General features: G+C 33.7%; 1 protein-coding gene across 5 annotated transcripts in view; it reads right to left on the reverse strand.

Moving 5' to 3' along the window:
• DIAPH2 (diaphanous related formin 2) overlaps window positions 1-12,995 on the reverse strand; it is a 956,101-nt gene that overhangs the window by 519,558 nt on the left and 423,548 nt on the right. For all 5 annotated transcript variants that reach the window (XM_035725382.1, XM_027607475.1, XM_035725381.1 and 2 more), the window contains 2 exons: window positions 7,873-7,974; window positions 39-133 (listed from right to left, as the gene is read on the reverse strand). In XM_035725382.1, the coding sequence (XP_035581275.1) occupies window positions 39-133; window positions 7,873-7,974 (197 nt within the window). The remainder of the gene's footprint in view (window positions 1-38; window positions 134-7,872; window positions 7,975-12,995) is intronic.

Raw genomic sequence — 12,995 nt, forward strand, 5'->3', positions numbered from 1 at the left:
TGTGAAAATGAATTTTAAAAGGAAAATATGCAAGTTACCTGAATTAAGGCTTCATTCAGCATGTCTTCATTAACCTCCAGAATAATATTTTTTATATCTTCATATGGCATACGATATGATCCTAGGAAGATAGCTTAAAATAAAAGTAGATTTTATTAAAAATAGAATAGCATCAAAATTTTAAAGGCCTAATAAATACCTTATTCTCATTTTCATAGACATAAAATAAGAAATTTGTCAGCAATATTAATTTACAGTTAGGAACAAACAAAAGTAGTTTCCATCTGAGAGACTACACTACTCATCTAGGCAAAATGGCCTATTATTTCAGGTTCTAATGATTACATGTTGTACATACTTATATAGAAATTAAAACCCCTAATAATGCTGATGATTACATGCTTATGCATTTTAGATCAAGCTGATACAATGTGACTCATGAGAGATTTTATTTCAAGTTGGCCTTTAATTCAGCATTGAATTTAATACGGCTATTGTCAGATTCATTAAACACAGTACTTCTCAGAGATGACAATAAAGTAACCAAATACAAAAAAAATCATTCAATCTACTTTGCAATTCTCCCACATAGGAAAAAATTAAAGTGTTTGAATCATCAGTGTTATCTAAATTCCTGCTGAAAATCATGTGGTATATACTAGGAGTAGCTCTATATTTTCACAATTTCCCTTCTCAACTTTTTCTTTATTGGATATATATTATGTCATACTGAAATAAATCAACAGATTACACTGAGAAAAGCTTAAACTAATTCAGAAAGTATTTTTCAACAACACATTCCACTTCAACTTCCACTAAGCACACATTTTAATGAACATTCATGTGTTATCACCAGAACATGAATATATTCTTATGATTTTTTTCATGTAAAGGTCTGTATTTCACTGGCGCCTAAAGGAAAGACAAATCCTCACTATCTAGGCCAATGATTACCTAGACATAAACACCAAGTGAGATCTCCATAATCTAAATAAATAATGTTTGACAGATATCAACTAGCAATTAAGATCATACTGTGTTTTTTCTTAATTACTGAGCATTCACTTTATAAAGAAAATGTACTCTCAGTTAAGCAATGTACACATTCACAACTATTAGGAGACTTCTTTTCTGACAGCAACATTCCAACTCACAGGAGAATGATGACTTGTTTATTTTAATCTGATTCCCTACTGTACATCCCTTAACAAAATAAACTCCCATGGTATTTCCTTGTATAATTAGAAATGCTTGATGTGTTGTAATTTCTCAAGCATAGTGTTTGAGTATCCTCAGAATATAAACATATGTCTACTGTGGTAAAAAAAAAAATGCTGAATTTAATACAGAGGGGAGAATACATCAAAGTAAAATGTAAGGCCTAGTTAAATGAAGATGGGTTTAACTGTCCAGAGGCTTTAGCAAAAGTGTATTTAATGGCTGACTGATTTGTTGAAGGCTTCAAGGCTCACTAAACAGGTTTTTATTTTTATTTAAATTTAGTTAACATAAAGTACAATATTGGTTTCAGGACCAGAATTCAATGATTCATCACTTACATATAACACTCCGTGCTCATCACAATGAGTGCCCTCTTTAATACCCATCACCCATATAGCCCATCCCCCACCCTCCTCCCTCCATCAACCCTCAGGTTGTTCTCTATCATTAAGTCTCTTACGGTTTGTTTCCCTCTCTCTTTTTTCTTTTCCCCATTCCCACATGTTCACCTGTTTTCTTTCTTAAATTTCTCTGACTTTTTCACTTAGCATAATACATATAAGCTGCATTCAACTCATTGCAAATGGTAACATTTCATTCTTTTTGATGGCTGAGTAATATCCCATTGCATATATATATACATATACATGTATATATATATATATATATATATATACCAAATCTTCTTTATCCATTCATCAGTCAACAGACATTTCGGCTCTCTCCTTAGTCTGGCTATTGTTGATAATGTTGCTACAAATACCAGGGTGCATATAATCCTTTGAATGTATATTTTTGTATCCTTTGGGTAAATACCAGTAGTGCAATGGCTGGATCTTGGAGTAATTCTATTTTTAATGTTTTGAGAAACCTCCAAACTGTTCTCCAGAGTGACTGCACCAGTTTGCATTCCTACCAAAAGTGCAAGAGGACTCCCATTTCTCCACATCCTCACCAAAACCTATTGTTTCTTGTGTTAATTTTAGCCATTCTGCAAGTATGACATGGTGTCTCATTGGGGTTTTGATTAGTATTTCCCTGATGATGAGTGACGTTGAGCATTTTTTCATGTGTTTGTTAGGATCTGGATGACTTCTTCGGAAAAGTGTCTATTTGTGTCTTCTATCCATTTTTTTAAAAGATTTTTATTTATTTACTTGGGGGTGGGTAGAAAGAGACAGAGACAAAGTGACAGAGAGGGAAGACAGGCAGACAGAGACAGAGAATCTCAAGCAGACTCCAACTGCAGCAGGAAGCCCAAATCAAAGTTCAATCTCACAAACCTGAAATCATGACTTGAGCCCAAATGAAGGGTCAGAAGCTTAACTGACTGAGCCACCCAGGCACACCTTCTTCTGCCCATTTCTTAACTGGATTATTTGTTTTTTGGGTGTTGAGTTTGAAAAGTTCTTTATAGATTTTAGATGCCAACTCTTTATCAGATATGTCGTTTGCATATATTTTCTCCCATTGCAGAGGCTACCTTTTTTTTTTGTTGATTGTTTCCTTTGCTGTGCAAAAAAAACTTAATGAAGCCCCCATAGTTTATTTTTGCTCTTGCTTCCCTTGTGTCCAGAGACGTGTCCAGTAATAAGTTGCTATGGTCAAGGCCAAAGAGGTTTCTGCCTGTGTTCTTCTCAAGGATTTTGATGGTTTCCTGTCTCACATTTAGGTCTTTCATTGATTTTGAATTTAATTTTGTATATGGTGTACAAAAGTGGTCCACTTTCATTCTTCTCCATGTTGCTGTTCAGTTTTCCTGACACCGTTTTCTGAAGAAACTATCTTTTCTCCACTGGATATTTGTTCCTGCTTTCTCAAAGATGAGGTGACCATATACTTGTGGGTCCATTTCTGTGTTTTCTATTATAGTCCATTGATCTATGTGTGTATTTTTGTGCCAGTACCATACTGCCTGGATCACTACATCTTTGTTACGTAACTTGAAATCTGGAATCGTGTTGCCTCCAGTTTTGTTTTTCTTTTTCAAAATTGCTTTGCCTATTTGGGGTCCTTTGTAATTCCATACAAATTTTAGGATTGTTTGTGAAAAATGATAGTGGTATTTCGATAGGGATTGCATTAAGTGTGTAGATTTCTTTGGATAGTATACACATTTTTTTAAAGATTTTATTTATTTATTTGACAGAGAGAGATAAAGCGAGAGAGGGAACACAAGCAGGGGAGCAGGAGAGGGAGAAGCAGGCTCCCCGCTGAGCAGGGAGCCCTATACGGGGCTCAATACCAGGACCCTGGGATCATGACCTGAGCTGAAGGCAGACGCTTAATGACTGAGCCACCCAGGCGCCCCTGGATAGTATATACATTTAAACAGTGTTTGTTTTTCCAATCCATGAGCATAGAATGCTTTTCCATTTCTTTGTGTCCTCTTCAATTTCTTTCATAACTATTCTATAGTTTTCAGAGTACAGATCTTTTATTTCTTTAGTTTATTCCTAGGTATCATGGTTTTCAGTGCAATTGCAAATAGGATCGATTCCTTAATTACTTTTTCTGCTGCTTCGCTATTGGTGTATAGGAATGCAGCAGATTTCTGCAAGTTCATTTTATATCCTGCAACTTTGCTGAATTCATCTATTACTTCTAGCAAGTTTTGGTGGGGTCTTTCGAGTTTTCTACATAAAGTATCATGTCTGCAAATAGTGAAAGTTTGACTTCTTCCTTGCCAATTTTGATGCCTTTTATTTCTTTCTGTTGTCTGATTGCTGAGGCTAAGACTTCCAGTATTATGTTAAACAGTAATGGTGAGAGTAGACATCCTTGTCTTGTTCCTGATCATAAAGGAAAAGCTCTGTTTTTCCCCATTGAGGATGATATTACCTGTGAGTCTTTTGTATATGGCCTTCATGATGTTGAGGCATTTTCCACCTGTTTCTACTTTGTTGAGGGTTTTTATCAAGAAAGGACGGTGCATTTTGTCAAATGCTTTTTCTGCATCTATTGAGAGGATCAGTGGTCCATATCCTTTCTTTCATTACTGTGGTGTATCACATTGATTAATTTACAAATATTGAAACACCCCTGCAGCCTAGTAATAAATCCCACTTGATCATGTTGAATAATTCTTTTAATGTACTGTTGAATTAAATTAGCTAGTATTTTTTTTGCCCTCTTTTTTATTGTTATGTTAATCACCATATAGTACATCATTAGTTTTTGAGTAGTGTTCCATGATTCATTGTTTGTTCATAACACCCAGTGCTCCATGCAGAATGTGCCCTCTTTAATACCCATCACCAGGCTAACCCATCCCCCTACCCTCCTCCCCTCTAGAACCCTCAGTTTGTTTTTCAGAGTCCATCATCTCTCATGGTTCGTCTCCCCCTCTGACTTACTCCCCTTCATTCTTCCTCTCCTGCTACCTTCTTCTTTTTCTTTTTTCTTAAAATATGTTGCGTTATTTGTTTCAGAAGTACAGATCTGTGATTCAACAGTCTTGCACAATTCACAGCGCTCACCGTAGCACATACCCTCCCCAATGTCTATCACCCAGCCACCCCATCCCTCCCACGCCCAACCACTCCAGTAACACTCAGTTTGTTTCCTGAGATTAAGAATTCCTCATATCAGTGAGGTCATATGATACATGTCTTTCTCTGATTGACTTATTTCACTAAGCATAACACCCTCCAGTTCCATCCACGTCGTTGCAAATGGCAAGATCTCATTCCTTTTGATGGCTGCATAATATTCCATTGTGTATATATACCACATCTTCTTTATCCATTCATCTGTCGATGGACAGCTTGGCTCTTTCCACAGTTTGGCTATTGTGGACATTGCTGCTATAAACATTGGGGTGCACGTACCCCTAAATTAGCTAGTATTTTATTGAGAATTTTTGCATCCATGTTCATCAGGGATATTGGTCTGTAGTTCTCTTTCTTAGTAGGGTCTCTGTCTGGTCTTGGAATCAAGGTAATGCTGATTTTATAGAATGAATTTGGAAGTTTTCCTTCCATTTCTTTTTTTTAAACAGTTTAAGAACAGTATTAACTCTTCTTTAAACGTCTGGCAGAATTCCCCTGGGAAGCCATCTGGCCCAGGACTCTTGTTTGTTGGGAGATTTTTGATTACTGATTCAATTTCATTGCTAGTTATGGGTCTGTTCAAATTTTCTATTTCTTCCTGTTTCAGTTTTGATAGTTTATAAATTTCTATGAATTTCTTCATTTCTTCCAGATTGTCCAGTTTGTTGGCATATAATTTTTCATAGTATTGCCTTATAATTGTTTGTATTTCTGTGGTGTTGGCTCTGATCTATCTTCTTTCATTTGTTATTTTCTCTATTTTGTTCCTTTCTCTCTGTCTCTCTCTCTCTTTTTTTATTTTATTGGGTCTTTCAAAGAAGCAGCTCTTAGTATTGTTGATCTGTTCTAACGATTTTTTGTTGTTGTTTCTATATCACTGATTTCTCCTATAATCTTTATTATTTCTCCTCTTCTGCTGGATTTAGGCTTTATTTCCTGTTCCTATTTTAGCTGCTTTAGGTATAAGGTTGGTTGTGTATTTGAGACTTTTCTTGTTTCTTGAGGTAGGCCTGTATTTCAATATACTTCCTTCTTAGGACTACCTTTGCTGCATCCGAAAGGTTTTGGAGTGTCATGTTTTCTTTTTCATTTGTTTCCATGTAATTTTTTTTTATTTTTTCTTTAATTTCCTTGTTAACCCATTCATATTTTAGTAGGATGTTCTTTAACCTCCATGTATTTGTGGTCTTTCCAAAATTTCTCTTGTGATTGACTTCAGGTTTCACAGTGTTGTGGTCTGAAAATATGCATGGTATGATCTTGAACTTTTTGTACTTCTTGCAGCCTGATTTGTGAGCCAGGATGTAATCTATTCTGGAGATTGTTCCATGTAGACTCAAAAAGAATGTGTGTTCTGCTACTTTATGATGAAATGTTAAGAATATATCTGTGAAGTCCATCTGGTCCACTGTGTCATTGAAAGACATTGTTTCCTTGTTGCTTTTCTGCTTAGATGATTTGTCTATTGCTCTAAGTAGGGTGTTAAAGTTACCCAGTATTATTGTATTATTATCAATGAGTTTCTTTATCTTTATTATTGATTGATTTATATATTTGGGATCTCCTAATTTGGGGGCGTAAATATTTACAATTGTTAGATCTTCTTGATGAATAGAACCCTTTTTGATGATATAATGCCCTTCTTCATCTCTTGTTACAGTCTTTGCTTAAATATCTAGTTTCTCTGATATGTTTATGGCTACTCCAGCTTTCTTTTGACATCCATTAGCATGATAGATGCTTGTCCATCCCTTCACTTTCAATCTGCAAGTGTGTTTAAGTCTAAAATGAGTCCCTTGGAGGGAGCATATAGATAGATCTTGCTTTTTTTAATCCATTCTGATATGCTATGTCTTTGATTCGGGCATTTAGTCCATTTACATTCAGAGTGATTCATATCTTTAAGTAAAGATAGGAATTTAGTACCATTGTGTTACCTGTAGAGTTGGTATTTCTGGGGATGTTTTCTGTTCCTTTCTAGTCTTTGCTGCTTTTGGTTTTTTTCTTCTCCATTCAAAGATCCCTCCTTAAAATTTCTTGCAGGGCTGGTTTAGTGGCCATGAACTCCTTAAGTTTTTGTTTGTCTGGGAAACTCTTTATCTTTCCTGTTCTGAATGACAGCTTTGCTGGATAAAGAATTCCTGGTTGCATATTTTTCCCATGCATCACGTTGAATATATCCTGCCACTCTCTTGTGGCCTGCCAAGTTTCTGTGGACAGACCTGCTGCAAATGTGATCTGTTTTCCCTGTAGTTTAAGGACTTTTTTTCCTTTGCTGCTTTCAGGATTCTTTCCTTGTCTGTATTTTGTGAATTTGACTATGATATGCCTTGGCAATGGTGAGCTTTTGTTAGATTTAATAGGAGGTCTTTTTGCTTTGGATTTTGATTTCTGTATCTCCTAGATTAGGGAAGTTTTCAGTTATAATTGAAACAAATAAACCTTCTGCCCCCTTTTCTCTTCCTGCATGTTCTGGGATTCCTTCCAAAAGGTGGTAGCTTTTCTAATTGTTGACTTGCAGTTTTTGTTCTCTCAGACCTCTGAATATTTTCTTGAGCATTCAGAATGATTTGATAACTACTTAGCTGTGTTCAAGAGCTGTGACAAGCTTTGGGTTCCCCAACTCCTTTGCCATCTTAATTCCTCCCCCCGGTTCACTACCAGTAGTTAAGTGCAGTGGTTAACAATATAACTCTCTAACATCAAAATTACTTCAACTATAAAGGCATAGCAATAAAAGGATTTGCCCAATGTGACCAGTCAATAGTCCAAAACTACCACACCTAGGTCTAGGCAGAAAGGGGAAACATAACACTCTTTTGAACTCTTTGAGTGAACCTTACGTCTTACTCTGTAACAGTGCTTAATTATCAGTATTTTCCAAAGCTTTATTATTCATAAGTTTCATCTGGCCTGAGGAAGACGAAATTATGATGGTCTGAATGACAAAAAGGCAACTCAAATCACATTTACACACAATTTTGTTTCTAGCAGATGCTAAATATACCTGTGCAAATCAGTTACAACTTTGTGTAAAAATACTCAACAACTCCTCATCACCACCATCACCACCACCCCTTACACAAAAAACATCACATACACAGATTCTGGGCCGTTTTGGGATCCAAAATTCTCAATTCTTTCACTTTCTTCTTTGCAGGGAGGATCTTCTTTTCTTCTGAAGCTTCTACATTCTTTTGAACTAAAGGAAAAAAGTTTATTCATAAACAATAATGGTACTAATCCAATCACATGAAATAAATTAGTAAGGCATATTAACTACATTAACAAAGCTTATGCCAAAAATCAATAATGTGTTTATTTCATTAGTTCAAGGAAGAGGATAAACATAATAATATAGACCCATTCAGAGGTTTCCCTACAACTTAAAGATCAGCACTTAAGCAGAAAAGATAAGCCAAATAGTACCAAAAATCAATTGCAGCTTCTAACCTAATGTGCAACATTCATTACTCCTTTACCAGGTACCTACAGCAGCACTGGAATTAAATACATAGTAAAATCTCCCTAATTTGGACTAATTGAGGAAAAAAGCAGATATGCACTTATCCTAAAATACGCTAAAATTTAGACATGCCTTTAATTCAGTGGAACTGCTTTAAAGTATGTAACTTTAACTACTAAACGGATTGTCATATAAAAATCCCTGCTAAGATTGCTTTGAAGAATAAATATGAACCATCTGCAAGTTGCACAACAGCAACATTTGCATACACATAATTAATTAACCTCAAAGACTTGGTCTTTTGAGTAAGTTATCTTTGTCTCCATGACAGTTTTTAGTACTATTTGCCCTCTTAGAAGAAAATATTTAATTATGCTCTATTCAGAAGGTAATCCTCTAGACCTGAACAGTTCAAATAACCTGAAACTGTGAGAAGTAGCAGTGGCTTTAGCCCCCCATAACCTCCATCAGCTCTACCTCAGAGAACCCATCTCAAAAACCAAAGTAAAAAACAATGTGGCTATCTGTTGTGAAAATGAAGCTTTATGGCAAATCCCTAAACCCACCTATACAAAAATTCCACAGCTACCATTGTACTCAGGTGTTGACAGTTTACTTCTTCTAATATAAAAATAGGGTTGTAGGTAATGGGACCATTAAAAAATATGAGAAAACTAAAGCCAACATTTTTTTTCATTCAAGTAGTGATATGCTTTTATCCCCAAACTCATGCTGCTAAACTTCATCATTGAATCATATGACCATAATAATAATGCTTATTACTTTTAAAAATTTAATTTCATTTTGAGGAAATCATGATTTTTATTATTTTAACTTACCTGATTTTTGTTAAAGAGATCATAAATGAGTTACTGATTTTCTTTAGAGGAAAACCAACACACTACTACAGTACATTTTTGCTAAGCTATGTGTTCACAGATGTTAGCATCTGGAAAACTTTCCATACATGTTATAGAATACATCAAATACTGCAAGTCCATTAAGATCCCCCCCTGTTTTACTGGTAAAAAATATAGGAAAATTAAGTGAACTTCCTAGAAAAAATAACATAAAATTAATTACCTTAATAATTATGTCCTAATATTTAGTTCTAAGCTTTATCACTATGACCTAACTAAAGTGATGCAGAGTCTAAGCAGACTAGATAATAATTACACTTGTGAAAATCATGATCTCAAGTCCAAGCCAGGTTAAGACTCCTCTATATAAAGAAATGACAGTCCAAAAATCATACCCTTTGTTAATTAAAAAAAAAAGGTACCTGAATCATATTTAAATTACTTCTAGAATCATTCAGAAAATTTTTCCCTAAGAAATAGTCAAGGAAACTGTCTTAATCTCCCAATATGCCTTAATCCCCTCTATTGGAGACTAGTTAACCAAGTACATATAGGGTGAAAATGCTGTAGTATAATGGATATTGTAAGATTTTCTGCAAACTAACAAGACTCTGGAGTAACCCAGACAAACATAATGTTCATTTTGTATGACTTCATATTTTTGCATTTTTTTCATTAAAATACATTCCAACTTCTCCCCTTTTCAAATTAACAAATTGCTTAAAATTAAGATTAGACGTCTTAAATATCTTAAATCCTAATATATTTCCCTTATAGTATGTAAATTGGCTTTATCTTAGGTTGAAGAAATGATAAGAATTTCATGATTGGGCAATGCTATTTTGAGAATTACTAGAGCAAAGCTAGTTTAAAATAGTTCCCTAATCAGATAGCCTTTCACAAACAATAAAGTTTTTGCCATGATCAGTAAACATTAACCAATGGCTATTAATGCCTTTGGCTTTCTTGTCTTTAAAAGCATTCCTTAGTGATCACAACCACAGGCTTAGATAAATAGAGAATTTGAAGAGAGGTAATGACATATGAAACTTATCCAGAGAGTACTGAAGGCTTCTTATGTTAAAAATGTCCTGCTTTCATAATGTTTCAAACTGTTACCTGTCTTTGGATGCTTTTATTACATATGTTTCAAATGCTTTAAAATTAAATATTCCATAACTTTATTAAAATATGGGCAATTTAGTAACTCAACTAAAGATATTTCTAAAGATATTTCTCCAAAGAGGACATAGAGATGGCCAACAGGTATACAAAAGTACCCTCAATATCATGAGGGAAATGCAGATAAAAACCATAATGAGATATCACCTCACAGCTCTTTGAATGGCTCTTACCAAAACCAAAACAAAGTGTTAGTGAGGATGTGGTGGAAGAACTGGAACCCTTGTACACTGTTGGTAGAAATGTGAAATGGTGTAGCTGCTGTAGAGAACACTATGGAGATTCTACAAATAATTAAAACTAGAACTACCATATGATGTACCAATCCCACTTCTGGGTATTAACCAAAAGAACTAAGAATCTCAAAGAGATAGCTGCACTCCCATGTTTACTGCACTATTATTCACAAAACAGCCAAGATATGAAAAGAATCTAAATGTCCATCAGAGAAATGTGGCATATACATATAACGAAATGTTATTCACCCTTAAAAAAAAAGAAGAAAATCCTGCCATAAATAACAACTTGGATGAACCTGGGGAACATTACACTAAGTGAAATAAGCAAGTCATAGAAAGACAAATACCGCATAATTATGAAGCATCTAAAATGTCAAACTCATAGAAACAAAAGAGTGAATTGTGGTTGCCAGGGACTGACAGTGGGAGAAGTGGGGAGTTGCTGCTCAATGTGTATAAAGTTTCCATTACATAAGATGAATAAGTTCTAAAGATATGTGGTACAAAATTATAGCTATAGTTAATAATACTGTATTATACACTTAAAAATTTGTGAGCAGGTAGATCTCATGTGAAAAGTGCTTATACCAAAAATATCATAATGTTAAAACTTAAAATAAATTACAGTGATTTTGTAATTTGAAATTATTTGAATGGGACTGGAGAAATTTTTTTAAGTCTCAATACAAAAACTTTAATAATTGATTTTGTCATCAATGGCCCTATGGTCCCCATGTTCATAATGAGGCCTATAATCAAATGTTATCTTTCGATATGCAAATGAAAAACCATATAGCCACTGGTTTTAAATCTGATGGATTAATTTGAGTGCTTAAATTATCACTGCTAATTGACCAAATAATGAAACATCTTAAAATACTGTCTGTAGAAAGATAATGATGTGTAATAAAGACATTTGTATTATTATTAAATGTGCTAACAGCAAGATACTAATTACATAAGATAAAATGCCTATTAAGTATTCTTATATTTCCTTTAACATATGGATTTTTATCTGTAATTATTCTATAAATTTATTCCTTTACAGTTGAGGGGTGCTCATTGGCATAAATAAACATGGCTATAATCTATTCCTGATCTAATTTAGGCAATGTTCATAAATCCCCTATTAATTTCTGTTATCTCAGTGGGTACAGACAACATGTGACAAAATATTTGTAAGATGTAGCAAATATTAAGATATTATAAATGGGTAACATTGAATGATTTACATAATGATAACTACTATACATCATAACAAACTTTTAATAACTACTTTGTCTCAAAATGCAATGAGAAAGATTGATTCATAAAGTCAGCATCAATACTATTAATTCATTCATTTATCCAGCAAATACTTGTTGAAGACCTACTATGTGTAAGCCTAGGCACAAGCATATAGACTTAAATGTCTACTCATTTTTTTAAAAAACATGGTCATATATAAACTACTAATTAGGGAAGTATCTCCAAAAGATATCTAACATTTATAATTTTCTTTATCCATAATAATATAGTTTGAATGAATATATGCATATCACTCAGCAAATTCTTTTTGTTATTGGGATTAGTTTCATATTAACAAATCCTGTATCTTAAATCAGCATCAACTGATGTATTACATCATATTAGAAGGAATATGTGGAGAAGCAAAAATATGACACTTCCCAGTAAGTATACTGTATACAAAACTAGGATAAATAAAGCCAGTAACAGTAGTGATAAAAAAAATCACCTAAAAATATTTATGTAACTTTATTCATACATATGTGTATATCAAGCAAGTAACCGCCCAACTTATTGTAGATATATATTGATATAAAAATTGTGATCACCCCACATAAATACATATTTTTCCATTTGTATACATTCCAGAAGTGATTCTAACTATACAGAAATAATTTTTTATGTATTAGTTGAAATACGTGTTAAACTTCAATAAATAATTGCATGTTAAAATGAGTGCAAATATGAAAATGGCAGGCAGGGAAAATCTACTATGATTTTTGTGCAATAGCTGCAATAAATTTATATTATATATATATAACTTTTATACAAATATATATATATCACATAAAAGGGGAAAGTATGAAAATAAGAACTACAACAATAACAGTGATAGTAGTACTAAAGTACTAACCATAACAATCATCACAATCACCACCAAAATCAACTTGTATTAAATACCTCCTCTGTCATCTTATATAATAGGTATTACCATTGTCATCTTATAAAGGAGGAAGCTACAAAATAGAAAATTTGAGTCATTTGCCCAAGATCATACAGCAAGTAATAAAAAGATGCTCAACCTCACCTGTCATCAGGGAAATGCAAATGAAAACAACCAATGACAACTTCACAGTCATCAAATTGAAGTAACAGAAGTCTTATAATACCAAGTATGGATGAGGAGGCAAAAAAATAAGAGTTTGTGCCAACAGTGGTAGTAAAAATTAGGATAACAAATATAAAATAA

Source organism: Zalophus californianus, chromosome X (genome assembly GCF_009762305.2).
Source record: "Zalophus californianus isolate mZalCal1 chromosome X, mZalCal1.pri.v2, whole genome shotgun sequence".
In the NCBI taxonomy this organism is placed as follows: Eukaryota; Metazoa; Chordata; class Mammalia; order Carnivora; family Otariidae; genus Zalophus; species Zalophus californianus.